The sequence below is a fragment of the Tursiops truncatus genome, chromosome 20 (assembly GCF_011762595.2).
Source record: "Tursiops truncatus isolate mTurTru1 chromosome 20, mTurTru1.mat.Y, whole genome shotgun sequence".
Classification (NCBI taxonomy): Eukaryota; Metazoa; Chordata; class Mammalia; order Artiodactyla; family Delphinidae; genus Tursiops; species Tursiops truncatus.
The window spans coordinates 15,871,755-15,884,481 of NC_047053.1; the positions used below are offsets into that span (position 1 = coordinate 15,871,755).

The 12,727-nt window shown below is 54.1% G+C and overlaps 2 protein-coding genes across 4 annotated transcripts in view; one reads left to right on the forward strand and one right to left on the reverse strand.

Moving 5' to 3' along the window:
- The window catches only part of SLC46A1 (solute carrier family 46 member 1), a 14,144-nt gene continuing 1,417 nt past the window's right edge, over positions 1-12,727 (forward strand). Inside the window, exons 1-6 of one of the 2 annotated variants that reach the window (XR_012328763.1) lie at positions 1-248; positions 1,563-2,490; positions 3,605-3,688; positions 5,828-5,984; positions 6,521-9,096; positions 9,261-9,484. Coding sequence is in view for 1 of the 2 variants with exons in the window: in XM_004314025.4 (XP_004314073.1) it covers positions 21-248; positions 1,638-2,490; positions 3,605-3,688; positions 5,828-5,984; positions 6,521-6,578 (1,380 nt within the window). In the remaining variant the exon portion in view is untranslated. Of the gene's footprint in view, positions 249-1,562; positions 2,491-3,604; positions 3,689-5,827; positions 5,985-6,520; positions 9,097-9,260; positions 9,485-12,727 lie in introns of those variants that run through there. The other variant, XM_004314025.4, reaches the window with a different exon arrangement.
- SARM1 (sterile alpha and TIR motif containing 1) overlaps positions 10,628-12,727 on the reverse strand; it is a 16,509-nt gene continuing 14,409 nt past the window's right edge. For both annotated transcript variants that reach the window (XM_019927055.3, XM_019927054.3), the window contains exons 8-9: positions 10,854-10,975; positions 10,628-10,764 (exon numbers count right to left, since the gene is read on the reverse strand). In XM_019927055.3, coding sequence (XP_019782614.1) covers positions 10,635-10,764; positions 10,854-10,975 — 252 coding nt within the window. In that variant the 3' untranslated portion in view covers positions 10,628-10,634. The remainder of the gene's footprint in view (positions 10,765-10,853; positions 10,976-12,727) is intronic.

Below are 12,727 nucleotides of genomic sequence, written 5' to 3' on the forward strand. Positions count from 1 at the left end.
AAGCCTAGCGGCAACTCAGCATGGAGGGGCGCGCGAACTCCCGGTGCGAGCCCCGCGCCTGGCCCGCCGGGCCCGTGCTGTGCCGCGGCTGCGTGGAGCCTCTCATCTTCCTCGCCAACTTCGCCTTGGTCCTGCAGGGCCCGGTCACCACGCAGTACCTGTGGCACCGCTTCAGTGCCGACCTTGGCTACAACGGCACTCGTGACAGGGGCAGCTGCACCAACCATAGCGTGGACCCCACCGCGCAGGTAGGGGCGGCGGGGAGAAGCGAGGAGCGTGCCAGGGGCGGGCCCTGGGGGCAGCGGAATGGGCGGGGCCTGCGTAAAGGTTGGGGGCAGCCCAGTGGGTTAGGATATTAGGTGGTGGGCGGGGCCGGAGCAAAGTTGGGGCTTGACTGAGAAATGCGTTGCGGGGATGCTTAAAGTTGATCTAGGTAAAGCGAGTTTGAGGGTTAACAAAAGAGGGTGTCCACTGAAAAAAAATGCATAAACTGAGGGACTTCCCTGGTGGCGCAGTGGTTGGGAATCTGCCTGCTAATGCAGGGGACACGGGTTCGAGCCCTGGCCCGGAAAGATCCCACATGCCGCGGAGCAGCTAAGCCCGTGCGCCACAACTACTGAGCCTGCGCTCTAGAGCCCGCGAAGCCTGCGAGCCACAACTACTGAGCCCACGTGCCACAACTACTAAAGCCCGCGCACCTAGAGCCCGTGCTCCGCAACAAGAGAAGCCACCACAGTGAGAAGACCGCGCCGTGCAATGAAGACCCAACACAACCAAAAATAAATTTTAAAAAAAAAAAAAAGCACAAACTGAAAGTTGAGAATTATGTTTTATTTGGCAGACTTTCTGAGGACTCAGGCCCGGGAGGCAGTCTCTGAGATAGCTCTGAGGGACTGTTCCCAAGAGGTAAGGGAGGCGCCAGGATATATAGGAGTTTTGCAATAAAAACCAGGTAGTTGGAACATCAAAAGATTACTGTTAATTGAGGAAAACCAGACATCTCAAGTTACTGGACTTTTTTTTTTTTTTTTGGCTGCACCACCTGGCTTGTGGGCTCTTAGTTTTTTAACCAGGGATTGAACCCAGCCCCAGCAGTGAAAGCACCAAGTCCTAAAAATTGGACCACCAGGGAATTCCCACGAGTCAATGAATTTAGCACTTTTCTAAGTAAGGGAAGATGCAGGAGCCTGGGCTTATTGAAATCACTCCTCTGATATGCACCTTCGCTCTCTAGAGCCAGTATCCTGTTCTGTCCCATCCTGGGTCTGTACTTGGGGCTGGCTGCAGTGGCTGAGGGCTTGGCTGTCGGCAGCCTGTTTGTCTCCATCCTGAGTTACATCAGGGCTCAGCATCAGGGGTGGCAGTAGTGGCTGAGGGCTCGATGGCCGCAGCATCCTTTGTTTGCCGATGCGGCAGGCAACGGTTTTCATTCACAGTGCTAAAAGTAAGAGAACGGATCTTGCCCATTTCCCATACCCCTCCAGTGTCAGTTTTTAAGAGTTGTACTAAAATTCTCTGAGGTTTAGGGCTCCAGAGAAAGTCCTCATCCCTGTATCTCCCAGGTTGGTGATGGTGTGGGCGATGGGCAGCCCAGAGTGAGGAACGGCACCCCGGTAATAAGACTCTTGCCTCCGCAGAAAGTGGAGACGCTTACCTCCCACTGGACCCTCTACATGAACATGGGCGGCTTCCTGGTGGGACTCTTCTCGTCCACCCTGCTGGGTGCCTGGAGTGACTGTGTGGGCCGCCGCCCGCTGCTGGTGCTGGCCTCCCTCGGCCTGCTGCTCCAGACCGTGCTGTCCATCTTTGTGGTACAGCTGCAGCTCCACGTTGGCTACTTCGTGCTGGGCCGCATCCTTTGTGCCCTCCTCGGCGATTTCAGCGGCCTCCTGGCTGCTGGCTTTGCCTCCGTGGCAGACGTCAGCTCCAGCCGCACCCGTACCATCCGAATGGCCCTGCTGGAAGCGTGCATCGGGGTGGCAGGGATGCTGGCGAGTCTCATTGGTGGCAACTGGCTCCAGGAGCAGGGTTATGCCAACCCTTTCTGGTTGGCCTTGGCCGTGCTGATTGCCATGACTCTCTATGCAGCATTCTGCTTTGGTGAGACAGTGAAAGAGGCGACACCCGCCCGGCTCTTCACACTCCGTCACCACCGATCCATCGTCCAGCTCTATGTGACCCAGGCCCCGGAGAAGTCCAGGAAGCACTTAGCCCTGTACTCGTTGGCCATCTTCGTGGTGATCACTGTGCACCTTGGGGCCCAGGACATCCTGACCCTCTATGAGCTGAGCACACCCCTCTGCTGGGACTCTAGGCTGATTGGCTACGGTTCTGCGGCTCAGCACCTCCCATACCTCACCAGCCTGCTGGGCCTGCGGCTTCTGCAGTACTGCCTGGCCGACACCTGGGTGGCTGAGATCGGTCTGGCCTTCAACATCATGGGGATGGTGGTCTTTGCATTTGCTACCATTACACCCCTCATGTTCACAGGTAAAGTGTGTGTGGGTTCAGGGACCGTTTGTCTCAGAATTGCTGGGTGAAAACTGGGGACTGGCCACCTGCTGCCGCCAAATGTAGTTCATGCCCATGTCTTCGGAAACATCACTGTGCCCAGACAGACAGACAGACAACTAAGAAACCTCATAAAAATGCCATCTTTGTTATACAGAAAATATAGACCTTCAATAGCCAAAGTAATTCATTCACATTACCAACCATAAATATTGTTAGTAAGATAGAGCCAAAGACAAAAATATGGCTCTTATACTAATTGCTCCACTGCTTGGCCTCCCACAGCCTATATTCCTGGTGCTCTTAAGCAAAGTCCAAGCCATTAATGCCTTGATACTCACTTCTCTGATAAGAATCACAGGACCTATCTCAAATATCCTTGGTCAGCTTCTTTGGGTTTTTAAAAAAGCCAGTCTTCTCAGACCGCAGCTATCAAATTCCTGCTTGTGTTAGTTCTTCTTTTCTTTCTTTCCTTTTTTTTTTTGGTGGGAGGGGGCAGCTGTGAATGAGGAAGTTAACTTTCCTGAATGGACAGATTTATTTTAATAGAGCCCTAAAATGTGTACAGTCAGCCATTCTGTAATCACAGATTTCCTAATGTGGCCGCTCGCCTGGACAGTGCTGACGGGGACCAGGTACCTTTTTCTCCTGCCCACAGCATCTTCCATGGACTCGGTGCTGGGCTCAACGCCTTCGGGGGTGCAGAGATGTTGAAGACACTGTCATTGCCCTGGGATTTGGGGGCCTTTCCCCTGAAGGGGCCCTGGGGGGCCTCATCGTGAATGCACTTCACAGGCACCACTGTTTTTTAGCAGTTTGCAGTTTTTGTTGAGGAGGTAACAGTTGCACAAGGGAGAGAAATGGTTACGAAGGAAACAGTGTAAGCCTGTGAGTAACTAAATGTCAAGGGAAAAGGAACTTGCATTTACTGTGTGCTTGCTGTGCCCCATCATTGTCTCCTTCCCCGTCAGGGAAGTTCTTCCTGTGTCCAATCCGAGTCCCTCATGGGGTAGATACAGGACCTCTGCTACATCTCACTTGGGCACCCCTCTCCCCAAGCCCATTTCCTTGATGATTGTTTCTTTCCTCACAGGGTACGGGCTCCTCTTCCTGTCGTTGGTCGTCACGCCTGTCATCCGGGCCAAACTCTCCAGGCTGGTGAGAGAGTCAGAGCAGGGTGAGTATCAGGGTGAGCCTGTGTCTGGCTCCTCACGCCCAGTGTTTCCTGAACTGCGCAGAGGGTAGCCACGGGCCAGGAGGCAGCTTACCTTCCTCCCTCCCACCCTGGAGAAATAAGTAGCCAAGACAACTGCATTGCTGTCACAGCGCCCAGGGCTGGCAGGGAACCACAGCGATTTGGATTTTCAGACCACAGCGTTGGAATTTGCAGTCAGCAGCGTACGATTATGTTCTTTTGCATAAGCCAAGCAGAGGATTTACTCTTTCCAGACTTCAGCTTTTCCATCTGTAAAATGGATGTGACGATGCCAGAGTTCCCTGCTTCTCTGGGGTCAGAGTGTCCAACTTTGTGATGTAGGTTTCACTGTCTCCACGTGGCGATGAAGCAGAGGCCCAGAGGGTTAAATTGATTCACCTGAGGTCACTCAGTAAGTGGTGGAACTAGGATGCACACCCAGGTCTGTTTCTAAGAGCAGCAGATCTGGGGATCTGGGTTTTAGTCCTGGCTCTGTCACAGCGGCTCTGTGATCTGGGCCTGTTTCCTCATCTGTAACACATGTGAATTGCTCTTTTTTTGTGTGTGTGGGGTTCTTTTATAGTTTTTTTAATTTAATTAATTAATTAATTAATTTTTGGCTGCATTGGATCTTCGTTGCTGCACGTGGGCTTTCTCTAGTTGTGGCGAGCGGGGGCTACTCTTCGTTGCGGTGTTCAGGCTTCTCATTGCGGTGGCTTCTCTTGTTACAGAGCACAGACTCTAGGTGCACAGGCTTCAGTAGTTGTGGCACGAGGGCTCAGTAGTTGTGGCTCGCAGGCTCTTGAGTGCAGGCTCAGTAGTTGCGGTGCTCAGGCTTAGTTGCTCTGCGGCATGTGGGATCTTCCCGGACCAGGGCTCGAACCCGTGTCCCCTGCATTGGCAGGTGGGTTCTTAACCACTGCGCCACCAGGGAAGTCCTGTGAATTGCTCTTGATGACATCTGTAGGCCCTTCGAGCTCTGACAGTCTGATAGTTTAATCTCAACTTTTGTTGGGCTGTTGCTTATTTTGCAAAATTTGTGTTCTGCTGGCATATCGATTCTATTTATTTTTAAATTTTTGGCTGCGTTGGGTCTTCCTTGCTGCGCGCAGGCTTTTCTCTAGTTGCAGTGAGCGGGGTCTACTCTTTGTTGCCGTGCGCGGGCTTCTCATTGCAGTGGCTTCTCTTGTTGCGGAGCACGGGCTCTGGGCGAAAGGGCTTCAGTAGTTGTGGCTCACGGGCTTAGTTGCTCTGTGGCATGTGGGATATTCCGGACCAGGGTTCGAACCCGTGTCTCCTGAATTGGCAGGTGGATTCTTAACCACTGTGACAGCAGGGAAGTCCCATGCTGTCATATCTATAAAGAATAGCTTATCAGGCCTCTTGGTCTTAGATCCCAATCCGGAAACATGTGGCTCATCCACTTTTTCCCATCTGCCCTGGAAGTAGGATCTGGTGATGGCAGAGACTCTGGTGCCATGTATAGCCCACCATGGGTTCTGTTATCCTCAGAACCCATGTGCCTTCATTCATTCACTCAATAAGCATTTTTCTAGCACCTTCACTGTGCCCAGAGATGCCAAGGGGAACAGGAGAAAAGAACAGCTCTTACTAACTGACTGCCTTCAGGGGGCCAGGCCCTGTGATAGGTGCATTACATGCGATTATAGTGTTACCAACAATCTATGAAAGGTATTATCCTTATTTAACAGAAGGGGGACAGAAACCCAGAAAGATAAGTGTCTTATTCGGTGATCACACAGCTGATAAGTGTTGAAACTGAGAATTAGCCCAGAAATTTATCCTAAACAGGAGATGATTCCAAAGGGGATAAACCTAAAACCATTTTATCAGACTTTATCAGACTTTTGCTAGGAGATATCACATGTACTTGTAATATAGAGGTTTAATAACAGCCATTTGTTTTGTAGCACAGGCGCTTTCCATGCATGACCTCATCGAAGCCTTATCACAACACATGATGTAGGAGTCATAGCTGAGGAAGGTGACACTCAGAGAGGTTAAGTGACTTGCTCCAGGTCACACAGCTGCGAGGTAGTGGTGTCAGGATTTGCATTTGGGTCTTTCAAATTCCTGAGTGTGCTATTTATTTCTTCACAGGTGCTCTCTTTTCTGCTGTGGCCTGTGTGAATGGCTTGGCCATGCTGACAGCCTCCGGCATCTTCAACTCGCTCTACCCAGCCACCCTGAACTTCATGAAGGGCTTCCCTTTCCTCCTGGGAGCTGGCCTCCTCTTCATCCCGGCCGTCCTGATTGGGTAATGCAGGGCCCTGACCCAGGCTCAAAATGGACCCCTTCACCCTAAATGTATCCTCTTCTTCCTCCTCCTTCCAACCTCCTCAGTCCTGGAGCTCTTCCCCTGTGGTGTCTCAGTCCCAGCCTGACTCTCCCCTTGCAGCTGGTTGCCTAATCGTCTGGGAGCGATTCCCCGGTAGCAGGGCAGAGGCTGGTAGGGGAAGGGTCAGGCTCACAGTGCTTCTTGGCAAGGCTATGTTCTCGCACCCAGTTCCCCTCATCCCCCTCCATTCCCATTTTACAGATGGAACTACGGTGGCAGAAATGTGCTAAAGGGAAGCCTGGAGAGCTTCCTCGGCTAGTTGTGACCGGGCCACATGCTAACCTGACCCACTTGTTTCTTCCCCCAGAGCCCTCTGTCTCTGGACATTGTCTTCCACCTCTCAGCTTGGGGAGGGGGATACCTGGACCAGCCCATCCGATAAAGCCTGTGTCACTTCTCCAGGAGTTGAGGGTCCCCCCGTGTTAAATCTGAACTCTCTCTCTGGTCTCTCACAGGATACTGGAAAGGGCTAATCATTGCCCTGAATTCCAGCAGTTTTCCCAGAGCCCCTGATCTGCCTGGACCAGAGGGCAGGGGGCGAGAGGAGCAACGTGAACGCCAACCAGCTGGAAGTACACGCCTCTGGGTCCCAGTCCTCAGCAGCAGCGGCAGCTCCCCTCAAAGGGCAGTGTTCACCTTGGCCTAGGTGGTCAAGCTAGACCAAGGCCCCCACCTCATCCACGCCGTGCCTGCCTGTGATTCTAGAATCTGGAATTGTAACCCAGACAGTCCCACTCAGGGCGGGCGGTGTGGGAGCCATTTGGAATGGGGATCTGTTAACCCTTTAGTCCATCAATCACATAGAACCCTCCAGGGGAGAGGAGAGGTCCTGATGGAGGGACCAGTTGAAGCATGAGGGCAGCACCTCTGCTTCCAACCCAAACTGTGCAGCCCACCGTGCTCAGATCACGGCCAAGCAGCTACCAGTCACTCCTTAGTGATGAATATGGTACCACTGGTCAGTGCCAGCTCTGGGGGAAGGGAGGGTCGTGGGAGGGACTTAGTGCCACCTGGAGGGAGAGTGCTGCTATCTCTGCGTGGGAATCAATCCCCTGGGCTTAGCAGTGCCAATCATAATAAGAAGTCTGTATAATCACCCTGGAATGAACCTTCCGGCCCCCAAGGCATTGGGCTGTGGGGCCTTCTGTTTTCCTGTTCCTAGTTTGCCCACTGTAGGTCAGATAGCAGTGGCTGCTGGAAGGGACAGGGGCCCCTGAGTTGCCATGGGATTGGTACTGGGCGTGGCCAGCTCAGTCCTCATCTGACTGCCCATTCTTTTCTCCGGAGCTGCTGGGAGGCGAAGGGCTGCCACGCTTGCATCAGGTCAGCAGAGAAGCTCCGGGCAGAGCCCTGGCCGCTCATTCCTCAGGGTCAGAGATCTACTCCCTGAAGACACCTTGCTCTGGTCTTCCTGGCTACACCAAACCAAGCAGAATCAGTTTTTGTTACCACTCAGCCCTCTAACACCTCCCATTGCTGGGCATTTCAGCAGGGCCATGTGCTGACACCATCCCTCGAGCATCTGTAGCTCAACAGGAACCTGGAGATGGGCCCGACTCCCCAGAGAATGAGGGGCCCATTTCTAGGGCGTTAGGAAAGCCTGGACCTGAAGTTGAAAGGCAGAATGGGATTTGGTATTAAGGCACTGGCTTTGATGAGGGCCATAAGCCCCCAAACAAATCAGATGACACTTGACTCTTCAAAACAGAATTGGCCACAGGGCATGGCCCCCTGCTGGTATTTCTACCCTCATTCTCTCTCACCTGCCCTGCTAGCCAGTTTTCTGGCTAGAAATCACGCAGGTAAAACGTGGCCCAGGGCAAACTAGGGTCAGCTGTGGCCCTCTGTAGCCTGGGCCTGTTTCCAGATTACCATCTCACTGTCCCCTGTCATTGGGAGATCAAGCAAGGAGAGGCCCCCTCCACTGACTGTCCCAGCAGTGAGGGTGGTAGGAAAAAGGCTCTGGGCTGGCCTCAGGCCCAGGCTCTACTCCGGGCATTGCCTCTGGTTCGTGTGTGGCTTTGAGCAAGGCCCTCTATGAAGGGTTAGATCAGCAATGCCTCTAATTGTCTGATCATGGTTGGACAAGTTAGGAAACACTAGATTAAATACTGTTTTAAGATCCTTCCTGTCTCATACATTCTAGAATGGAATGAATGCCTCTATTCATGGACCTAGGGGAAGGATAAATGAGTTGGAGCTGGACTTTTGACTTTTGAGTGTTTCTTGGTCGGTCATGAGCAATTCTTGGTCTTGGAGAGGGGTGGGGTGAGGCTGACTCAGCCCCGACCTGGGAGCAGCAGCTACAGCCCAGCCAAGCAGAAAACCCTGACCCCGCAGACCCGGCTGCAGTGCCAGAGCCGGCTGGGGGGCGGGGGGTGAAAGGCTGTCTCTCAGCCCTTTGTCTCAGGACCGGCCCTGTGAGACCACGCCCAGGTGGAAGGTGCGGGCCAGGGTGCCTGCCCTGGCTGCGATCTGGGCAGTGTTTGTTACGGCCGGGGAGGCTGGCCCCTGAACACACTGGCCTGGCCAGGGGAGGCTCATCACTTCAGCTGCTCCGGTGGGGCCCGGAGGCTGGGCTGTGATTCCCCAGAGAGACAGGAGGCAGGCAGCAGTAGAGAGTATGCCAAACAGAAAAAGAAACAGTGCTGGGCAACCTCTCTGAGTACTGCCCATGAGGGACCTCAGGAGGGAGTGGGACTGATTGGGGACAAAAAGACAGAAGGCTTCCCCTGGAGGAGACTCATCACACTGTATTGTTATTGTCTCTGCTCTTGAGGGCAACATCCAGTCTGCCTCAGTCACCGTCGTATCCAGGACACCGGTGGGCATTCGTGCGGCAAGAAGGAAAAGGGTCAAGTGCAGTCAGAGGACCGGCTAGAGGCAGTATCTTTGACAGGGAGGCGAGTGGAAGGAAGGAGTTCCAAGCCTGGAGCGAGACCTTTGACTTTCTGACGATGTGGCCCAAGAGCTCCGAGGGGCCTGGCCAGCACCTGCAGGAGGTGGCTCTGGGAGCTGAGCCAGCCTTCAGGTGTGAACCCACTGCCCTCAGGAGGGGAGGGGAGGGGCAGGGCAGGTGCCCGCTGAGCCCATTAGCTGGAGCCTGCATTTATTGGAAGGAGGATGCTTTCTTGCTCTCCTACCCTGGTGGAGGAAGGGGCCGAGGGACACTCCTGCTCGGTTATTTCTTTACAGCCCCTGAGTCAGCCTTCTGTTGTGAAAGCCTGTCCCCCCACGGCTAGATTCTTTGGGGCAAGAGGGAAGCCAGCCGTCTGTGGAGCAAGCCGTCTGATTCTCAGTCCCCCCGGCAGTGGACTGAGCGCCAGGAGGCCAGGTCTGCATCCTGGGGCTGCCACTGGTGACTTGGGAAACTGGGCACGACATTCAGTTCCTTCTCTGTAAGATGGAGATAATGCCAGGTAAGGCTGCTCTGATGATTAGAGACCATGGAGTGAAGTGTCAGGGAAATGGCAAACGTTTGTGAGGCATTTGTGTTTCAGTCTTGCTTCCTAAGGTATCATTCCTTGATCGCCAGCTTCAGCCCAGGTGGGAGTTTGTGAGAAATGCAGGAACTCGGGCCCCACCCCAGGTGTCCTGAATGGGATTTTAACAAAATTCCCAGGTGATTCGAATGCACCCCATGCCCTTCCTCAGGATCTTGCCTCTTCCCAGGGAACTACAGGTTCTGCCCAGGCTACTGCTGCTGCCACAGGAGGGCTGCCTCGCCCCAGCTCCCCCTGAGCCAGTTCGGGGGCAGCCTTGGACGGGTGAGGGGCTGAGGAAGGGAGCTGGGCCATGATGGGCAGAGGCGTGGCACACAGCACCAAGGCCAGGTAGGGTGGCTAGCTGCTCTTCGAGAGGCAGCGTCCCCTGCTCAGCCTCAAGCAGGGGGCTCCCGTGCACCGGTGAGCGCAGGCCGCGGCTGCAGACCAGCCAGAGTGAGGGCCGGCTCAGTCTCACCCTGACCCCAGATGTGGCAAAGGAGGATGCACATCAGGAAGGCTGGGAGTGGACCTGGGACCAGACCAGGCCAGCTAAGGGCACTGAGTGGTTATAGGGCAAGGCCACAGGATGGCAGGAAGTGGTGAGCCCGGGGCCAGGCGCAGTCTCGGTGGAGAGCCGTGGCTAGCCTCTCATCCCTAGCTGGCTCCTGGGCCCAAGCCCTTGCTTGGTGGTGAGGGTTGGCCATTGCACTGAGCCCTGCCCGAGGCTGCCTGCCTTCACTCTACTCAGGCTGGCTGTTGGCAGGGCAGCAGAGGGGTTAGCGTGCAGCACACCCTCATTCTCCAGTCTCCAGAGCTGAGCAATGACCCTCCCACGCCCGAGACAGGACCTGGGGGCAGGGGCTAGGGGAGGTCTTAGCACCCCCAATGCCTGGCTTCCCTTCCCTTTCCAGATACTGAGGAAGCTGGGTTTGAGGTGGACGGTGAGGGTCGGGGGAGGCAGAGAGCCATTTCCTGAGAAGAGCCCAGGCTGTCTCAGCCCAGGGAAGCCGGTTTGAGGAGCTGTTCCATTGGGGGGGATGATGGAAATGGGGGGTCACGGCAGGGCTTGGGAATTAGGGACTGGTTAAGCGGGGCCCAGGGGTGCAGCACCCTCCAAACTGGTGTCAGAGCCCGCAGATGAGTCCCGGGAGGCGCGGCCCTGCAGGAAGCGGATGATCTTCTCGATGGTGGCCTCCTGGTACTCGTGGGACCACCTGTGGGTGCAGAGGCTGGTGGGTCAGAGGGCTGGGCAGAGGGAGCTGCTGGCTGGGGGCCTGTGTAACCCGCCCTGCCCCCTCCTCACTTGATGCCATTGAAGGCGAGCACAGCCTGCATGTCCTCGGGCAGGGCCTGGGGCTCTGGCCACTGGAATCCATCAATGACGGGCACGATGTTCTTGCCACAGTTCAAAGCAGTCACAATCTCCTAGAGGAAGAAGAGGGGAAGAGGAGGACACGTGGAGCCCCATCCAGGGACCTCGGGGCCAGGCTGAGCCTAAGGGGGGATGTTGGCCGTGAAGTCCACGTTGACTTCTCCCTCATCCCCTGTGGTATGATAAATCTACATTTGCCCTTTGTTCCAGGTTCTCGGTACAGAGCTCCTAAAGCCCTCTCGCATGACCTGGGGGGTGGGGCTGTGCCGAATAGCTTCAGGATGGGGGCTGGTGGCCAGGAAGACTAAGCTGTGATTAGAGGGTTGGAACTTTCAGTGCCCCCCTCACCTCCAGGGAGGGGAGAAGGGCTGGAGACTGAGTTCACTCACCAATGACTTAATCACGCCTACATAATGAGACCTCCATAAAACCCCTAAGGACTGGTAGGTTGGTGAACACATCTAGGTGTGGAGAGGGTGGCCCGGAGAGGGCATGGAAGCCCTGCCCACGCTCCCACCCACCCTTACTTTGCTCTGTGCATCTCTTCCATTTGGATGTTCCTGAGTTGTATCTTTTAAAACGAACCAGTAATAGTTAAGTAAAGTGCTTTCCTGAATTTTGCATGTCATTCTAGCAAATTATTGAACCTGAGGGGGGTGGTCATAGGAACCCCTGCATTTGTAGCTGAGTCAGACAGCAGTGCAGGTGGCCTGGGCCTTGCGACTGGGTCTGAAGTGAGGGCCGACTTGTGAGACTGATCCCTTAAACCACGGAGTCTGACACTGGCTCCCGCTGGGTAGTTAGTGTCAGAACTGAACTGAATTGTGGGACAGCCAGTTGGCGCTGGTGAAATGGAGAACTGGTTGTTGGTATGGGAAAAAGCCCGCACAAATTTGGTGTCAAGAAGTACATCGCACCCCCTGCATCCAAACTGATCCACCCTGAGCCCTGCCAGTTGTAGTCCTTATTTATTTCTCAAATCCTCTCATTTTTCTCCACCTCCACCCCCACCAGTGCCCTGCTCCAACCCCGTATTACCATTAGCCCCTACCGGGTCTCTTCTCATCCATTCTTGCCTCCTCTAATTCATTCTCCATGTTGCCCCTTCACCTAGCTACTCTTTGCAAAATGCAAATCTGATCATGTCACCCCCCCTACTTAAAACTTCACAACTCTACATGGCTCTTTGAATAAAGTTCAAGGCTCTGTGCGGTTGGCCACAGCTCACTTCTCAAACTCTATCCCTGCGCTGTCCTCCCAGCCACACCGACCTTGCAGTCCCTTAGATTTGCTACCTCCCTCCCCCCACAGGGCTTCCTCTGACTAGAACACTCTTCCCTGCCCTTTCACCTAGCTAATGCCAACTCATTTTTCTGATCTGAGCTCCATCAACTTTCCTAGGGAAGTCTTCCCTCACTTCCTGACCAGGTCAGATCCCCTGTTATAGGTTCTCATAGGTTCCACATCACATGCTACACTTAAAAATTTAAATTCACTAATGAGTAATTTACTTAATATCTGCTTCCCCACCAGACATAAAGGTGGGAACCATGTCCAGGTTTGACTCACCTTGTATCTCAGCATCTTTCACAAAGCCTTGCCCATAGTCTGCCTTTGCTAAATACTTAACAGTGGACTGGCTGAATGAATGAATGAGACAGCATAGCATTTAGGGGTTACGCTCTGGAATCATCAGATCTGGGTTCACATCAAGTCTCTGACACAGGTTCTGTCATTTGAGGCAAAAACAACAGGCTCTCAAAGCCTCTGTTTTCTAATTTCTAAAATAGAGTTAATGATAGTCC